At 38.8% G+C, this 12,500-nt stretch overlaps 2 protein-coding genes across 3 annotated transcripts in view; one reads left to right on the forward strand and one right to left on the reverse strand.

Annotated features, from left to right (window-relative positions):
- Positions 1 to 2,990: 2,990 nt before the first annotated feature.
- On the reverse strand, positions 2,991 to 5,284 carry camk2n2b (calcium/calmodulin dependent protein kinase II inhibitor 2b). Its single transcript, XM_083529567.1, has 2 exons — positions 4,926 to 5,284; positions 2,991 to 4,690 (listed from the first exon to the last, which is right to left on the reverse strand). The coding sequence occupies exons 1-2, from the start codon at positions 5,092 to 5,094 to the stop codon at positions 4,620 to 4,622; spliced, it is 240 nt and encodes a 79-aa protein (XP_083385693.1). The 5' UTR covers positions 5,095 to 5,284; the 3' UTR covers positions 2,991 to 4,619.
- A 1,180-nt stretch (positions 5,285 to 6,464) lies between these two features.
- Positions 6,465 to 12,500, forward strand: part of chrnd (cholinergic receptor, nicotinic, delta (muscle)) — a 6,322-nt gene continuing 286 nt past the window's right edge. The window contains exons 1-12 of one of the 2 annotated variants that reach the window (XM_083529639.1): positions 6,465 to 6,650; positions 7,710 to 7,849; positions 8,008 to 8,052; positions 8,487 to 8,596; positions 8,682 to 8,837; positions 8,928 to 9,043; positions 9,116 to 9,316; positions 9,880 to 9,991; positions 10,066 to 10,180; positions 11,059 to 11,269; positions 11,668 to 11,786; positions 12,463 to 12,500. The exon at positions 12,463 to 12,500 is cut by the window's right edge and continues 286 nt beyond it. In XM_083529639.1, coding sequence (XP_083385765.1) covers positions 6,599 to 6,650; positions 7,710 to 7,849; positions 8,008 to 8,052; positions 8,487 to 8,596; positions 8,682 to 8,837; positions 8,928 to 9,043; positions 9,116 to 9,316; positions 9,880 to 9,991; positions 10,066 to 10,180; positions 11,059 to 11,269; positions 11,668 to 11,786; positions 12,463 to 12,500 — 1,415 coding nt within the window. In that variant the 5' untranslated portion in view covers positions 6,465 to 6,598. Of the gene's footprint in view, positions 6,651 to 7,709; positions 7,850 to 7,954; positions 8,053 to 8,486; positions 8,597 to 8,681; positions 8,838 to 8,927; positions 9,044 to 9,115; positions 9,317 to 9,879; positions 9,992 to 10,065; positions 10,181 to 11,058; positions 11,270 to 11,667; positions 11,787 to 12,462 lie in introns of those variants that run through there. The other variant, XM_083529638.1, reaches the window with a different exon arrangement.

The raw sequence follows: 12,500 nt of genomic DNA on the forward strand, positions 1-12,500 counted from the left end.
AGTGTCAAGGTCAAAGACCTTGGAAGTGAGAAGAAAAAACTGTGGACATGGAAGACAGGACACTAAGATTTGGACCGTCTGAAACACAGACACTAAGAGAGAGACAATCAGGTACAGCGTGAAGGACAGGACCAGAGAGTCAGAATCGAAAAGGAACAGGAGAATGTGGTGCTCATCAAAACACACACACACACACACACACACACACACACACACACACACACACACACACACACACACACACACACACACACACACACACACACACACACACACAGAGATGATCCACAGACACAGTGGCCCACTTTTCTGCACTGGATCATGTCCAGAACCTGTACATGGGGAAGTCCAAGTCCCAGAGCCAGCATGAGTAGGATTTATGGGTCACACACACACACACACACACACACACACACACACACACACACACACACACACACACACACACACACACACACACACACACACACACACAGAGTGATAGACTAGAGTTTCCCATATTCTTATGTAATTATGTTTATTAATTACAGGCTGTAGGTACTTTAGTCATTAGTTTCCAGAGTTCTTGAAGGTTCCTGATGAGGTTTTAGATGTTTCTTTCTCCTTTCTTGATTTTCTTTCTTGTCTGTATGCTTATCATTTAATTCTGATTGATAGAAAAGATGATTCTATAAAATAAAATAAATGTTAGCTTGTTTTATTGATCTAATCAAATCTAATCTAATCTCAGAAAACCAAGCAGAATTTAGAACACATGATTTATCTATCCACATATATTCCACTTTACATCATAATATTAAAAAATGAACAACAACAAATTGTGCCATTAGGAATCACACACACACACACACACACACACACACACACACACACACACACACACACACACACACACACACACACACACACACACACACACAAATAATCCAAATCTGTGCAGGGAAAGTAGTGATTTCTGCCGGATCGTTACTCATTACCACCTCTCACACTGACCCAGCTGTTGATCAGAGCATAAATAAATAAATACTAAATAGAGAGAAAAAAGGTTGAAAAACAACATGTAGACAGACAGACAGACAGACAGATAGACAGACAGACAGATAGACAGCTAGATAGATAGATAGATAGATAGATAGATAGATAGATAGATAGATAGATAGATAGATAGATAGATAGATAGATAGATAGATAGATAGATAGATAGAGACTCAGGAAAAGACTTCTTGATCCTAAACAGCAGGTGTGGCAATAATTTTGTGTTTTGTATGGATATAACACACACACACACACACACACACACACACACACACACACACTCACACACACACACACACACACACACACACACACACACACACACACACACACACACACACATATATATATATAGTTGAAAGAGGATGACTTATATATATATATATATATATATACATAAATTTCAATAAAAATCCCTTAGAATCCACAATGGACTGCTGAAGCTGAAGGTTTTGCCATGGCCCTCACAGTCTCCTGACCGAAACATCATTGAAAATCTGTGGATAGACCTCTAAAGAGCAGTGCATGCTTAACAGCATCAGAGTCTCACAGAATTTTCTTTTTGCTGCGGGCCATTTTTCTTTTTGGGTTATTTAGAAAATAATACTTTTTTATATATATATATATATATATATATAGAGGGAATGTGTCATCTGTAACTTTATGCCTTTTAGGAGACCACTGTCTGTATATTTTACTGATGATGTAGTAATGACATTTTCTGATTTCTTTTGAATTCTTTTGAACATGATCCTTATTGATGCCAAAAACAGAGTCAATTAATAGCAATTTATTTATATCTATTTAATATCTATCTCTTCCAAAGACAACACACACACACACACACACACACACACTGCTCCACATCTCCCACCTCCACATGTTTTTCTGTGCTGCTGCAGGTGACACGGAACGAATGCGACCTGATTTCATAATCTGCTTTCGTTCAGGGGAAGAAGAGACGAGACCGAAATACACAGGAGATTTATTTCCTCTGTGTTCACGATGCTGAGAGACTCTCACCTGGAGCTCCAGCTAACAATCAGGAACAGTGAATGGTAGAAGGAATTACACAGAAACATCAGCACACAAATTTGAAATAACCCAAAAGCCTTACAAGAAAAAAGATTGATTTTAATAACAATCCACCAAAAATCTTTGTTTGTAAAATGATGCAGGTGGAGATCAGGGATGTGTTGGAGCTCTGGTGTGTTCTGTAAGAAGAAGAACGGCTCATATATTCTGGAATTGTGCTTAATGATTTTGTATCACTCTCACACATGGCTGCCTCTGCCAGGAGGTTAAAAGTGTGGCTATTGTTGATGCTTTCAGATGTTACTGACACAGCAAAGGCTCAAATCAACACAGAATCAACCCATGCTGAAATCATTCCTGTTTACAGGCTTCAACTTAACCACATAATTAGTTACAGCGTATTTACTAGTTATTTATATCAAAAACCAATTTATTTATTCAGAGTGAAAGAGAGAGAAGCAGAGCATTAGTGTGTTCTGATGTGAAACTTAACTTTGATTCTCATGTTCATGACACCTCACACACCTGGTTTTTTATCAAGAAGAATCATCAAGAGAAGAAAAAAGAACTCACTTTAACTATGATTATTTAGGTTTTTTTTTCTCTACTAGAGGTTAAAGTAAAGTTTTCTCTACTTCTATTATGAATAAAACTAAATAATGATGTGGTCCAGATCTTTCTAGATTTAACATATACATACATTTTTCTGTCTTTATTGAAATTCACATCAGATTATACAAGAAGACATTTGTCATATGAACCCTTTTCTGTAATCTCTTTGAAGCTCTCTGAAACGATCGTCTGGGATCAAAAACTGAACAAATCAGTCAATTTATTAATTTAGCAAGTAGAGTACAATGACATCAGAGTACACAGAGGGTCTTCTCCAATAAATGCTGAGACAAATGTATTTTTTTTCACTTTATAAAACGTTTTATTCATTTGGAAAATATGAACATTTCATGCACAACAAAAGCATATAGAACCGTGAAAAACAAAATTAAAATTAATTCTAAGTAAAAATGAAAAAACAAAAAAACACTATTTTGAATGAAAAAAAAATAACAGAGTAGAAATAGTTTAAGTTTTGGAAAGACAAGCAATAATAATAATAATAATAATAATAATAATAATAATAATAATAATAATAATAATAATAATAATAATTTCTGTTAGTATTGTTATTATTATTATGCTTTTGAATGCACACTATCGTTTAATTTTTTTAGAAACAAATATTTATTTATAAAAAATACAAATATTCAGTAAAAAGATTAGGAGATTTGGAAACAGGTGCAAAACACCTGCACAGCACAAACTTCATGCAAAATCAATCACTGAGAGATTTTCTTATATACACCACTCTAAACATTAAAAAAATTATTCAATGAAATAAACTTGATAAATAAACCTCCTCTCCTCCTCCTTTTATTTTAGAAATCATAATGAGTATGATCATTCTTCTTGTTCTTTAGATCTTCCTTGGCATCGGATGTAAACTTATTGTATATTATTTTCATAAAATTACCATATTATTGACATATATTTGCAGATTTGCAGACGTGTTTTTCTCTGGTTTGCACACACACACACACATCAGGACCTGCCCTGTGTGTGTGTGTGTGTGTGTGTGTGTCTGTGTCTGTGTGTGTGTGTGTGTGCGTGTGTGTGAATATGGTATGTTTAAAAGAGCCCATGCTACCGTACGACACGTAAGCCGGAAGTAGAAATAATTCACAAGAACGCGCGCGCGTGTCTGGTGATGAACACTACATGTAGCCTACAGCAAGCGGAAACAATTGTTAAATTTTCACTCGTGCATTTTATTTTTATTTTAAACAATTAAAGGTGCTTAGTTGGAGCTGATGGAGCAAATGAGGCACCTTGAATTAAAGATTAATTGAAGATGAACTTTCCTTCAAAGGTACAAACTCGGTACTTTGAGTTAATTCTAGTTTAACACACGAATAGAAAATATGGCGGAAGTGTGATACAGTTGAAATGCCATGCAATCTGCATGCACACAATCATCAACTGTTGCATTTCTTTATTTTACAATTTTTTTGATAATGCACTATTTATACACGTTGTTTGTGAGCACGTGACTCGAACGAGTCTCCACGTGACTGCAGCTACATCAATGAAACGTGGCTCTAAAACCCTGATCCCGATGTCCGGTGATGACTGAATACTGATATCGTGATGACGGAATGATGAAGTCGGACCCGTGCACGACTTCCAGAATTCTTCTTCTTCTCATCGCTCTGATGAAGGTGGGGTGGGATTCGTTTATGATCTATGTGGGTTTTGTTTTTGGAGAATTATAAAGCTAAACCAGCAGCTTGGAAAAGAAAATTCCATTATTTCCCCATTTTAAACTCAACTCCCGTGGACATGTCCTACCAATCCTTCATCATCTCCTCTTCTTCAGTCCGCTCTCAGCATCCTGATCTTCAGAGGCTCCTCAGTCGCTCCTCACTGCTTCACATGCGGTGCTTCAAACCGGTGATTAAAATGCAAAAATTAGGGTTCGTATGCGTCAGGAGGGTCTACACACCGGGGGACGGTTTATCCGACATGCCTTTCAGAACCTCGTCTATTCGGTCGTCTTCAATGACCACTGAGAAGACACGAAACCATGAGTCTGATTATTCTATAATAATAATAATAATAATAATAATAATAATAATAATAATAATGATAATAATAGAGATTATACTGGTCGAAAATAAACACACACTGTAAATAATTAACACTACAGTATAATAATTGTATAATATTTTAAAATAATAATGTTTCCTTCCCTTCCCCTTATAAAGACCCGTTTCCCTGTTCTCCTCATGCCCGGGTCTCACCGTGCTTTGCCCGTCCGATCTGTCCGAGTTTCGGCGGCCTTTTGGACTGCGACGTACCGAAAAACGAGTTGGTGTCCTGCAGCCGGCAGCTGAACGACATTTGTCCGACCTCGTCGTCCGGTCCGTAGCCGTTCATCTTTCCCTCACTGTAGGGCAAAACCTCGGACATGACGGCTGAGGAATACACGAATGAAACAGAGGGAGAAAGAGAGAGAACGAGAGCAAGATGTACAGTAAAGATGATAAAAACCGAACTGGTTTCTGCAAAACTCCAACTCCAATAGTGCGCGCTCGCTCAATGAGCTGTTATGGTAAGAGAGAGCGCGCGCGCGTGTGTGTGTGTGAGAGAGAGAGAGAGAGAGCGAGAGCGCGCGCGCGCGCGAGAGAGAGAGAGAGAGAGAGAGAGAGAGAGAGAGAGAGAGAGAGAGAGAGAGAGAGAGAGAGAGAGAGATTGGTTATGATGCGCGCAGCTCTGTGGAAGAAATGCAGGGAGATCCCAGAAACCATACAGGAACATTCAGGCGGAAAAGTGAAGTAATTTATCCGGGTTTATAGCCAGAGGCGGGGGAACTCAAAGGAAGAACAGGGATGGGTGGATGGATGGATGGATGGATAGATAGATAGATAGATAGATAGATAGATAGATAGATAGATAGATAGATAGATAGATAGATAGATAGATAGATAGATAGAAGGTGCAGGTGAAATATTTCAGCACCTAGGACAGCAACAGGAACACATAAGTTATAATGATCGAAACAAACAAAAAAGAGCAGAAGAAAAAATTATTGTAAAGTACTGTAGAGTTCCTTTCATTATCACTGGCCTGGTGCCCTCAGTGACCCCCCCCCCCTCTCTCTCTCTCCCTCTCTCTCTTTCTTTCTTTCTTTCTTTCTTTGAGTTCCCCCGCCTCTGGCTATAAACCCGGATAAATTACTTCACTTTTCCGCCTGGATGTTCCTGTATGGTTTCTGGGATCTCCCTGCATTTCTTCCACACTGTCACACAGTAAAGGTGCTTCAGTTACGAGAAATGCTGTGTTAATTCTCCTCTTTTTATTTAACAAAGTTTAGATAGATAAACGTATAGTTTAGACTTTCTTTTTCATTTCGTGAAAAAAATAAACCAGAACCGGAAATTCTATTAGAGCAAGTCCTGTATCGCCACCTGCTGGATACATTTAAACGTCACAGCATACCTCACATATTTTGAGAGTCTGTGCAGTGAATAGACAGTATATGTGTGTGTGTGTGTGTGTGTGTGTGTGTGTGTGTGTGTGTGTGTGTGTGTGTGTGTGTGTGTGTGTGTGTGTGTAAAGAAATATAGTCATAAATATTAAGACTGTGTCAGACTTATTTTTAGCTTTTATGATTATGACTTTTAGATAAACCTTAACACTGAACACGTAATAAATGATCAGATTTGATTGATTTCACATTCAAACTCGAACTGATTCATAAACAAATAATAATCACTTTAAAACCCCCCCCCCACACACACACACGCGGTAACTCAGCACCGGAAGTTAGAAATCGTGTCTATTTTTTCCTGCCACCTGTCCGAGTCAGTCCAGAGAGTCACATTTACACAATCAGAGCAGCAGCAACAAAAGAAAAGTAGAACATTACAAAGAAGTAAAGGAAAGAAAAGAGAGGGCAGAGAAAGGGGGAAAAATGAAGTCTATTTTTTATTTGCCTCCAGTTTTGCTCACTTTCATTCTGTCAGGTAAGAAAACTGATTAATTACTAATCAGGTTCTGTTGATTAACACCGTGTGTATTTACACTCACAATCCCCGCTGCTTTTATAAAATCCCAGTGTATTAGTGCTGTTAGATGTGTAGAGGAAGAGCACATGATATTTTTCTGTTTATTACTAAATAAATTTAAGGAAATGTAAAAATGAAATGTTTGTAATAATAAATGTTAGAGTATGTAAAGGGCACTTCTGTGTTGTTCTTTGGGACATTTAGAATATAATTTTTTTTTTATTCTGTCTGTCAGGATCGAGAGCTGGTCTCGAACCCAGGTCACTAGAGCGCGTGGCAGACAATATAGCAGTTTATTTTTAATAATAAACATAAGTCCAACAAACAAACTTAAGAAAAGAAAACCAAAAATTAAAAACACATGCACAGTGGCTTGTAAATACAATAATACAACAAAACTAATTTAAATTTAAGTAAATGTCAAAACAGAACAAAGAATTTGGAAAGACAGGAGGTACCAGGAGAATCGAGAAGACTGGAGACTCAAAGAAATCAAACAACCATGAATAGAAATAGACTCACCAAACAGAACAACAAACAAACCCACACAGATCCAGATTCAAATACAAATATCAAGACAGACAAATTTAGCCACGAAAAACATACCAAGACCAAAATAATGCACCAACAAGGAGCAAGGCAAAAGGTGTAACTTAATATACAACACTAACAAGGAGCAGGTGGAGACAAACAGTTAGGGGCTATAGAGTAGGCGATAAGGGCCCAGTGGCGGCACCTGGTGGCCAAAGCAAAAACAACACAAAAATGTCCAAACCCTGACTCTATCTATCTATCTATCTATCTATCTATCTATCTATCTATCTATCTATCTATCTATCTATCTGTCTGTCTGTCTGTCTGTCTGTCTGTCTGTCTGTCTGTCTGTCTGTCTGTCTGTCTGTCTGTCTGTCTGTCTGTCTGTGGCTATACTTGTTGGAAGTTTAATGTGTCTATCATTTGAACATTTGCTGGTCTAAAGGATATGAAGCAGGTAAAGGTTTTGTGTCTGACATGCAGGATGCAGTGGCAGGAACGAGGAGGAACGTCTCATCAAACACCTGATGAAGGGATACAACAAAGAACTGCGTCCAGTGCAAAATAAAGATGAGACGGTGCCGATCTATCTCTCACTGACGCTCTCCAACCTCATCTCTCTGGTGTGTGAGCTTCCAGAGCTTCTTCCTCATCCTCCATAACATTTCATGTCTTAATAGAGTGCTGAAATTTCTAATTCTCTTTTATTCTTCATTCAATTCTGTTAGATTTACGTTTAACATCAGTCACTATCGTATTTGATCTCCTCTCTCTGTGACAGGACGAAGTCAGTGAGACTTTACTGACCAATGTGTGGATGGATCACGTAAGTTCTCTGAAGAAAAAAAAAAGCCTCCTGTATTTAAAAAGCTTTACAATTCAGACCAACTTTTAATTTGATTAAAGGTTTCATGAAGAATTTTTGTTTCCTAAAGGGATTTTACTCAGAACTCTGAAAAGATTCCACTTAGGACCTTTAGTGCAGGATCTCGAGGGGATACACAAGGAGAGATGAACTTAAAAACTCTTAAAGTTCCCCTTTTTTTTATATTTGAAACATAAAATGAGTGAATCTTGGTGATATTTTTCCAGAGTTTCTACATTGAATCCACTCTCAAAGCAAAACCCTCAGATGTGTGAATCTTTATAGACCTGTCTTAAAGCAATTTCTGAAGGTTACATTTGAAAAAGTTAATGTTTGCATCCAGAAGCATAAAGTCCCACCAAAAAGCTATTTTCCTGTCTTCTGGTCCTGACCAGGGCTGGACCGACCCCAGACTTGCATGGAACGAGTCCGAGTTTGATGACATCTCTATCGTTCGTCTGCCTTCCCGCATGGTTTGGCTTCCCGAGATCGTGTTGGAGAACAAGTAAAACGTCTCTGTGATTATGTTCTTCAGATGGAGGTTTTGCAATGTGGTTAATATATAAATGATGTTTGTGTATCTGCAATAGTAATGATGCCCAGTTCGAAGTGGCATATTACTGTAACGTGTTGGTGTATCCCAGTGGCTTTGTGTACTGGCTTCCTCCTGCCATCTTCCGTAGTTCTTGTTCCATCAACGTCTACTATTTTCCTTTCGACTGGCAAAACTGCAGCCTAAAGTTCAGGTCTGTTGGTTCATCATCATCATTTGCACCATCATCACCTATGTTCATGTTATCGGTTGAAGCTGAACATCTTTAAATTAAACATTTCAGCTCTTTAACCTACAATGCCAAAGAGATCAGCCTGAATTTAAAAGAAGATCTAGATGAGGAAACGAAGAAGATGTTCCCCATGGAGTGGATCGCCATCGACCCTGCAGAATTCAAAGGTAAACACCGATCATGCTTACATTTCATTAGTCCCATAGATTAGCTCATGATTTGTATTGTAAATCTTTCAGAGAATGGTGAGTGGGAGATTGTTCACAGACCTGCCAGGAGAAACATCTACAAGCACATCCCTATGGACAGCAACAAGCACCAGGACATCACCTTCTACCTCATCATCAAACGCAAGCCTCTGTTTTATATCGTCAACATCATCATCCCCTGTGTGCTGATCTCCTTCCTGGCCTCGCTGGTGTACTACCTGCCTGCAGACAGTGAGACAGCAAATCTGCATACATTCACATCTGCACACTTCTCTTCAGGGTTAGGTGGATTTGGGGATTTTGAAGACCTCTGTGGTAGAACAATGTTATCATGATCTTTTGCAAATCTTTTAGAAGTCCTTAAAAAGGAATGTGATCATTTTCAACAAATAGTAACTTTTATTTTGATCTCTTTCTAACATTTGAAGCAAATTTAAACTTAAAGGAGGAATTTTTAAGTTTTAAAAAAGCAATTAGCAACTTTGTAATATTTAAAAAAAAGATTTCCAACATTAAACAGTTTGTAACTTTTAAGGAACAAATTAGTAACTTTGTAATGTTTAAAAATCTGATTAGTAATGTCTTGGTTTTGAAAGAAGAAGTTTATAACTATTACAGAAGCAGAGTTTAACCTTAATGCAGTGATGTGAAACTTCATAAGTATTAAAGGTTTGGACCCGTAACACTACTGATTAGGCAAAATCTTTCCCAGAAACCATACATTTTACAACCATACAGAGCTACATTTTCCTTCTGGTTTAGGCTTTGATTGTTTGTTTTCTGACCCTGTTCAGGTGGTGAGAAAATGACCCTGTCCATCTCAGTACTCTTGGCCCAGTCTGTATTCCTGCTCCTGATATCGCAGCGTTTACCCGAGACCTCCATGGCTGTTCCGCTGATCGTTAAGTGAGTGGAATGCCTCTAAGGGAACGGAGTTTAAATAAGGTAAAGAAATGTGAGGATGAATGTTTGTCTTGCAGGTACCTGATGTTCATCATGGTCTTGGTCACTGTGGTGGTGTTGAACTGTGTTGTCGTGTTGAACCTCCACTTCAGGACCCCCAGCACACATGTCATGTCTGAGTGGACCAAAGAGGTCAGAGACCTGAGAACCGTTCACTCTCACATAATCTTCACATCAGCTCACGAGCAACACAGGATGCCTGAGGGGCTGAGCAAAAGAAATAAATTATATATATACAGTATATATAAAGGACACATCCTTTTAGGCACCTTAGATCTTGTCATGTTTTATCTACTGGACTGTCACTTCACCAGATGTACTGTAGAAGAACGCTAGATGGCACTTCATAACATTATAACTATACTGTATACTGTAGGCAGTTACTCATGTTCTATGTTCTGTAGGTGCACTTCAGTCTATTTACACCACCATAAGGGCACCCCAGAGCTACGATAGAAGCATGTTCTGATACTGTTGGGGCTTTCTGAAGGGCACATCATCATGTTTTATATACAGTAGGGTAGAGGTATCCCAGTGGGCATTTCATCACAATTATTCAGGGTAGAAGTATCCTAGAGGGCACTTCACCACATTTATTTAGGGTAAAGGTATCCTAGCGGGCACTTCACCACATTTATTTAGGGTAGAGGTATCCTAGCGGGCACTTCACCACATTTATTTAGGGTAGAGGTATCCTAGCGGGCACTTCACCACATTTATTTAGGGTAGAGGTATCCTAGCGGGCACTTCACCACATTTATTTAGGGTAGAGGTATCCTAGCGGGCACTTCACCACATTTATTTAGGGTAGAGGTATCCTAGCGGGCACTTCATCACATTTATTCAGGGTAGCTGTATCCTAGTGGGCAGTTTGTTACATTTATCTAGGATAGAGATACCCAGCAGGGTTTGTTTGCCTAATAATGTATTGTAAGTAATTGATATACACACAGGAAACATACATTACTTACTATACATCCAACTAAATACATATTGGGCCGTTCCTCCAGTTCTTCCTGGAGAAGCTTCCTTGTTTCCTCCACATGTCCCGTCCGGCTGAGAGCGAGCTGCAGTGGGAGGGAGCTTTGACCAGACGCTCCAGTTCTGTGGGTTACATTGCCAAAGCCGAGGAATATTACAGCCTCAAGTCCCGAAGTGAACTGATGTTCGAGAAGCAGTCGCAGAGACACGGCCTGACCACCAGGCCCACGCCCACCGCTGGTCAGTACATAATGCTAACTTTACCCCCACGACTCATTGTGCCCTTCACCTGTGACAACCATATTTCATCACATATTATCTCATCTAGGTTCACCATTGGATTCTTTATAATGTTTCATATTCTAAAAGGGCACCCTGGAGGGCACTTTATCATGTTTTATCTACTCAAGGGGCATCCTAGAGGGCACTTTATCATGTTGTATCTACTCAAGGGGCATCCTAGAGGGCACTTTATCATGTTGTATCTACTCAAGGGGCACCCTGGAGGGCCGAACCGAGAGAGAAAAGTTATTGCTTGTTGCCGTGCTGTTGTTCGTCTCAGAATTCTATTATAAGAACAAGGCTTTGAATTTAATCCGGATGACTGCAGTAATTCGTCCGTGGTGATTTTTTGGCAGTGTTTAACTCTAGCAACGAGTCCGACGTGACCGATCAGCTGTTTAACGAGCTGAAGCCGGCTGTGGAAGGAGCGAACTACATCGTCAAGCACATGCGAGACAAAAACGACTATAACGAGGTGAGAACTGAGCTCAGACCCTGAGACTCTCATTAGACCCTCATACAAGACCAATTGTATTTTGACATTTTTTTTAAATAAATATAACAAATATATTAATTAATGAAAGCATTACAAACATTTTTAATGAATATCTAAATGATTGAAAAACTAATTATTTTTATATACATTGTTTCATGAAACAGGTTAGCTCCTCCCATACAGTGTAAACTCCTCTGTTCAGAAGATGACATTAAGTTTTAAGTTGTTATTGGATGCCTGACACTGGAGACTCCTTCTCTATCATTTCCTAAAATATCTCCGTACAGAACCATAACAATTATTTTTATATTTAGTTTATTACATGTCTCTATGAATAAGCTGTTGCTATAGAAACGGTATTAGGAGGAGTGCATAATATAAACCTGAGCTGCTGTTATAAAGAACTCCTTCTGACCAATCACAGTCCAGGATTCAGGAGCAGCTCGGTTTGACTGGGGACAATATTCAAATCTAAAATAGGTGTAAATAATATATAAAATATATAAGTGCAACATGACACTCTGAAGACTGATAATAAACTGGAAGCTGCAACACAATTGTTTTGATTCAAAGAGTCAAAGAGTTCCTCAGAGTTCCTCTGAGACATCAGTCACATGGTTCTTGAGCCGTACGTTCGGTTTCCTGTGTTTTGCAGGAGAAGGATAACTGGAGTGGAATTGCCAGGACGGTGGA

Source organism: Silurus aristotelis (assembly GCF_946808225.1).
Source record: "Silurus aristotelis genome assembly, chromosome: 25".
NCBI classification, from domain to species: domain Eukaryota; kingdom Metazoa; phylum Chordata; class Actinopteri; order Siluriformes; family Siluridae; genus Silurus; species Silurus aristotelis.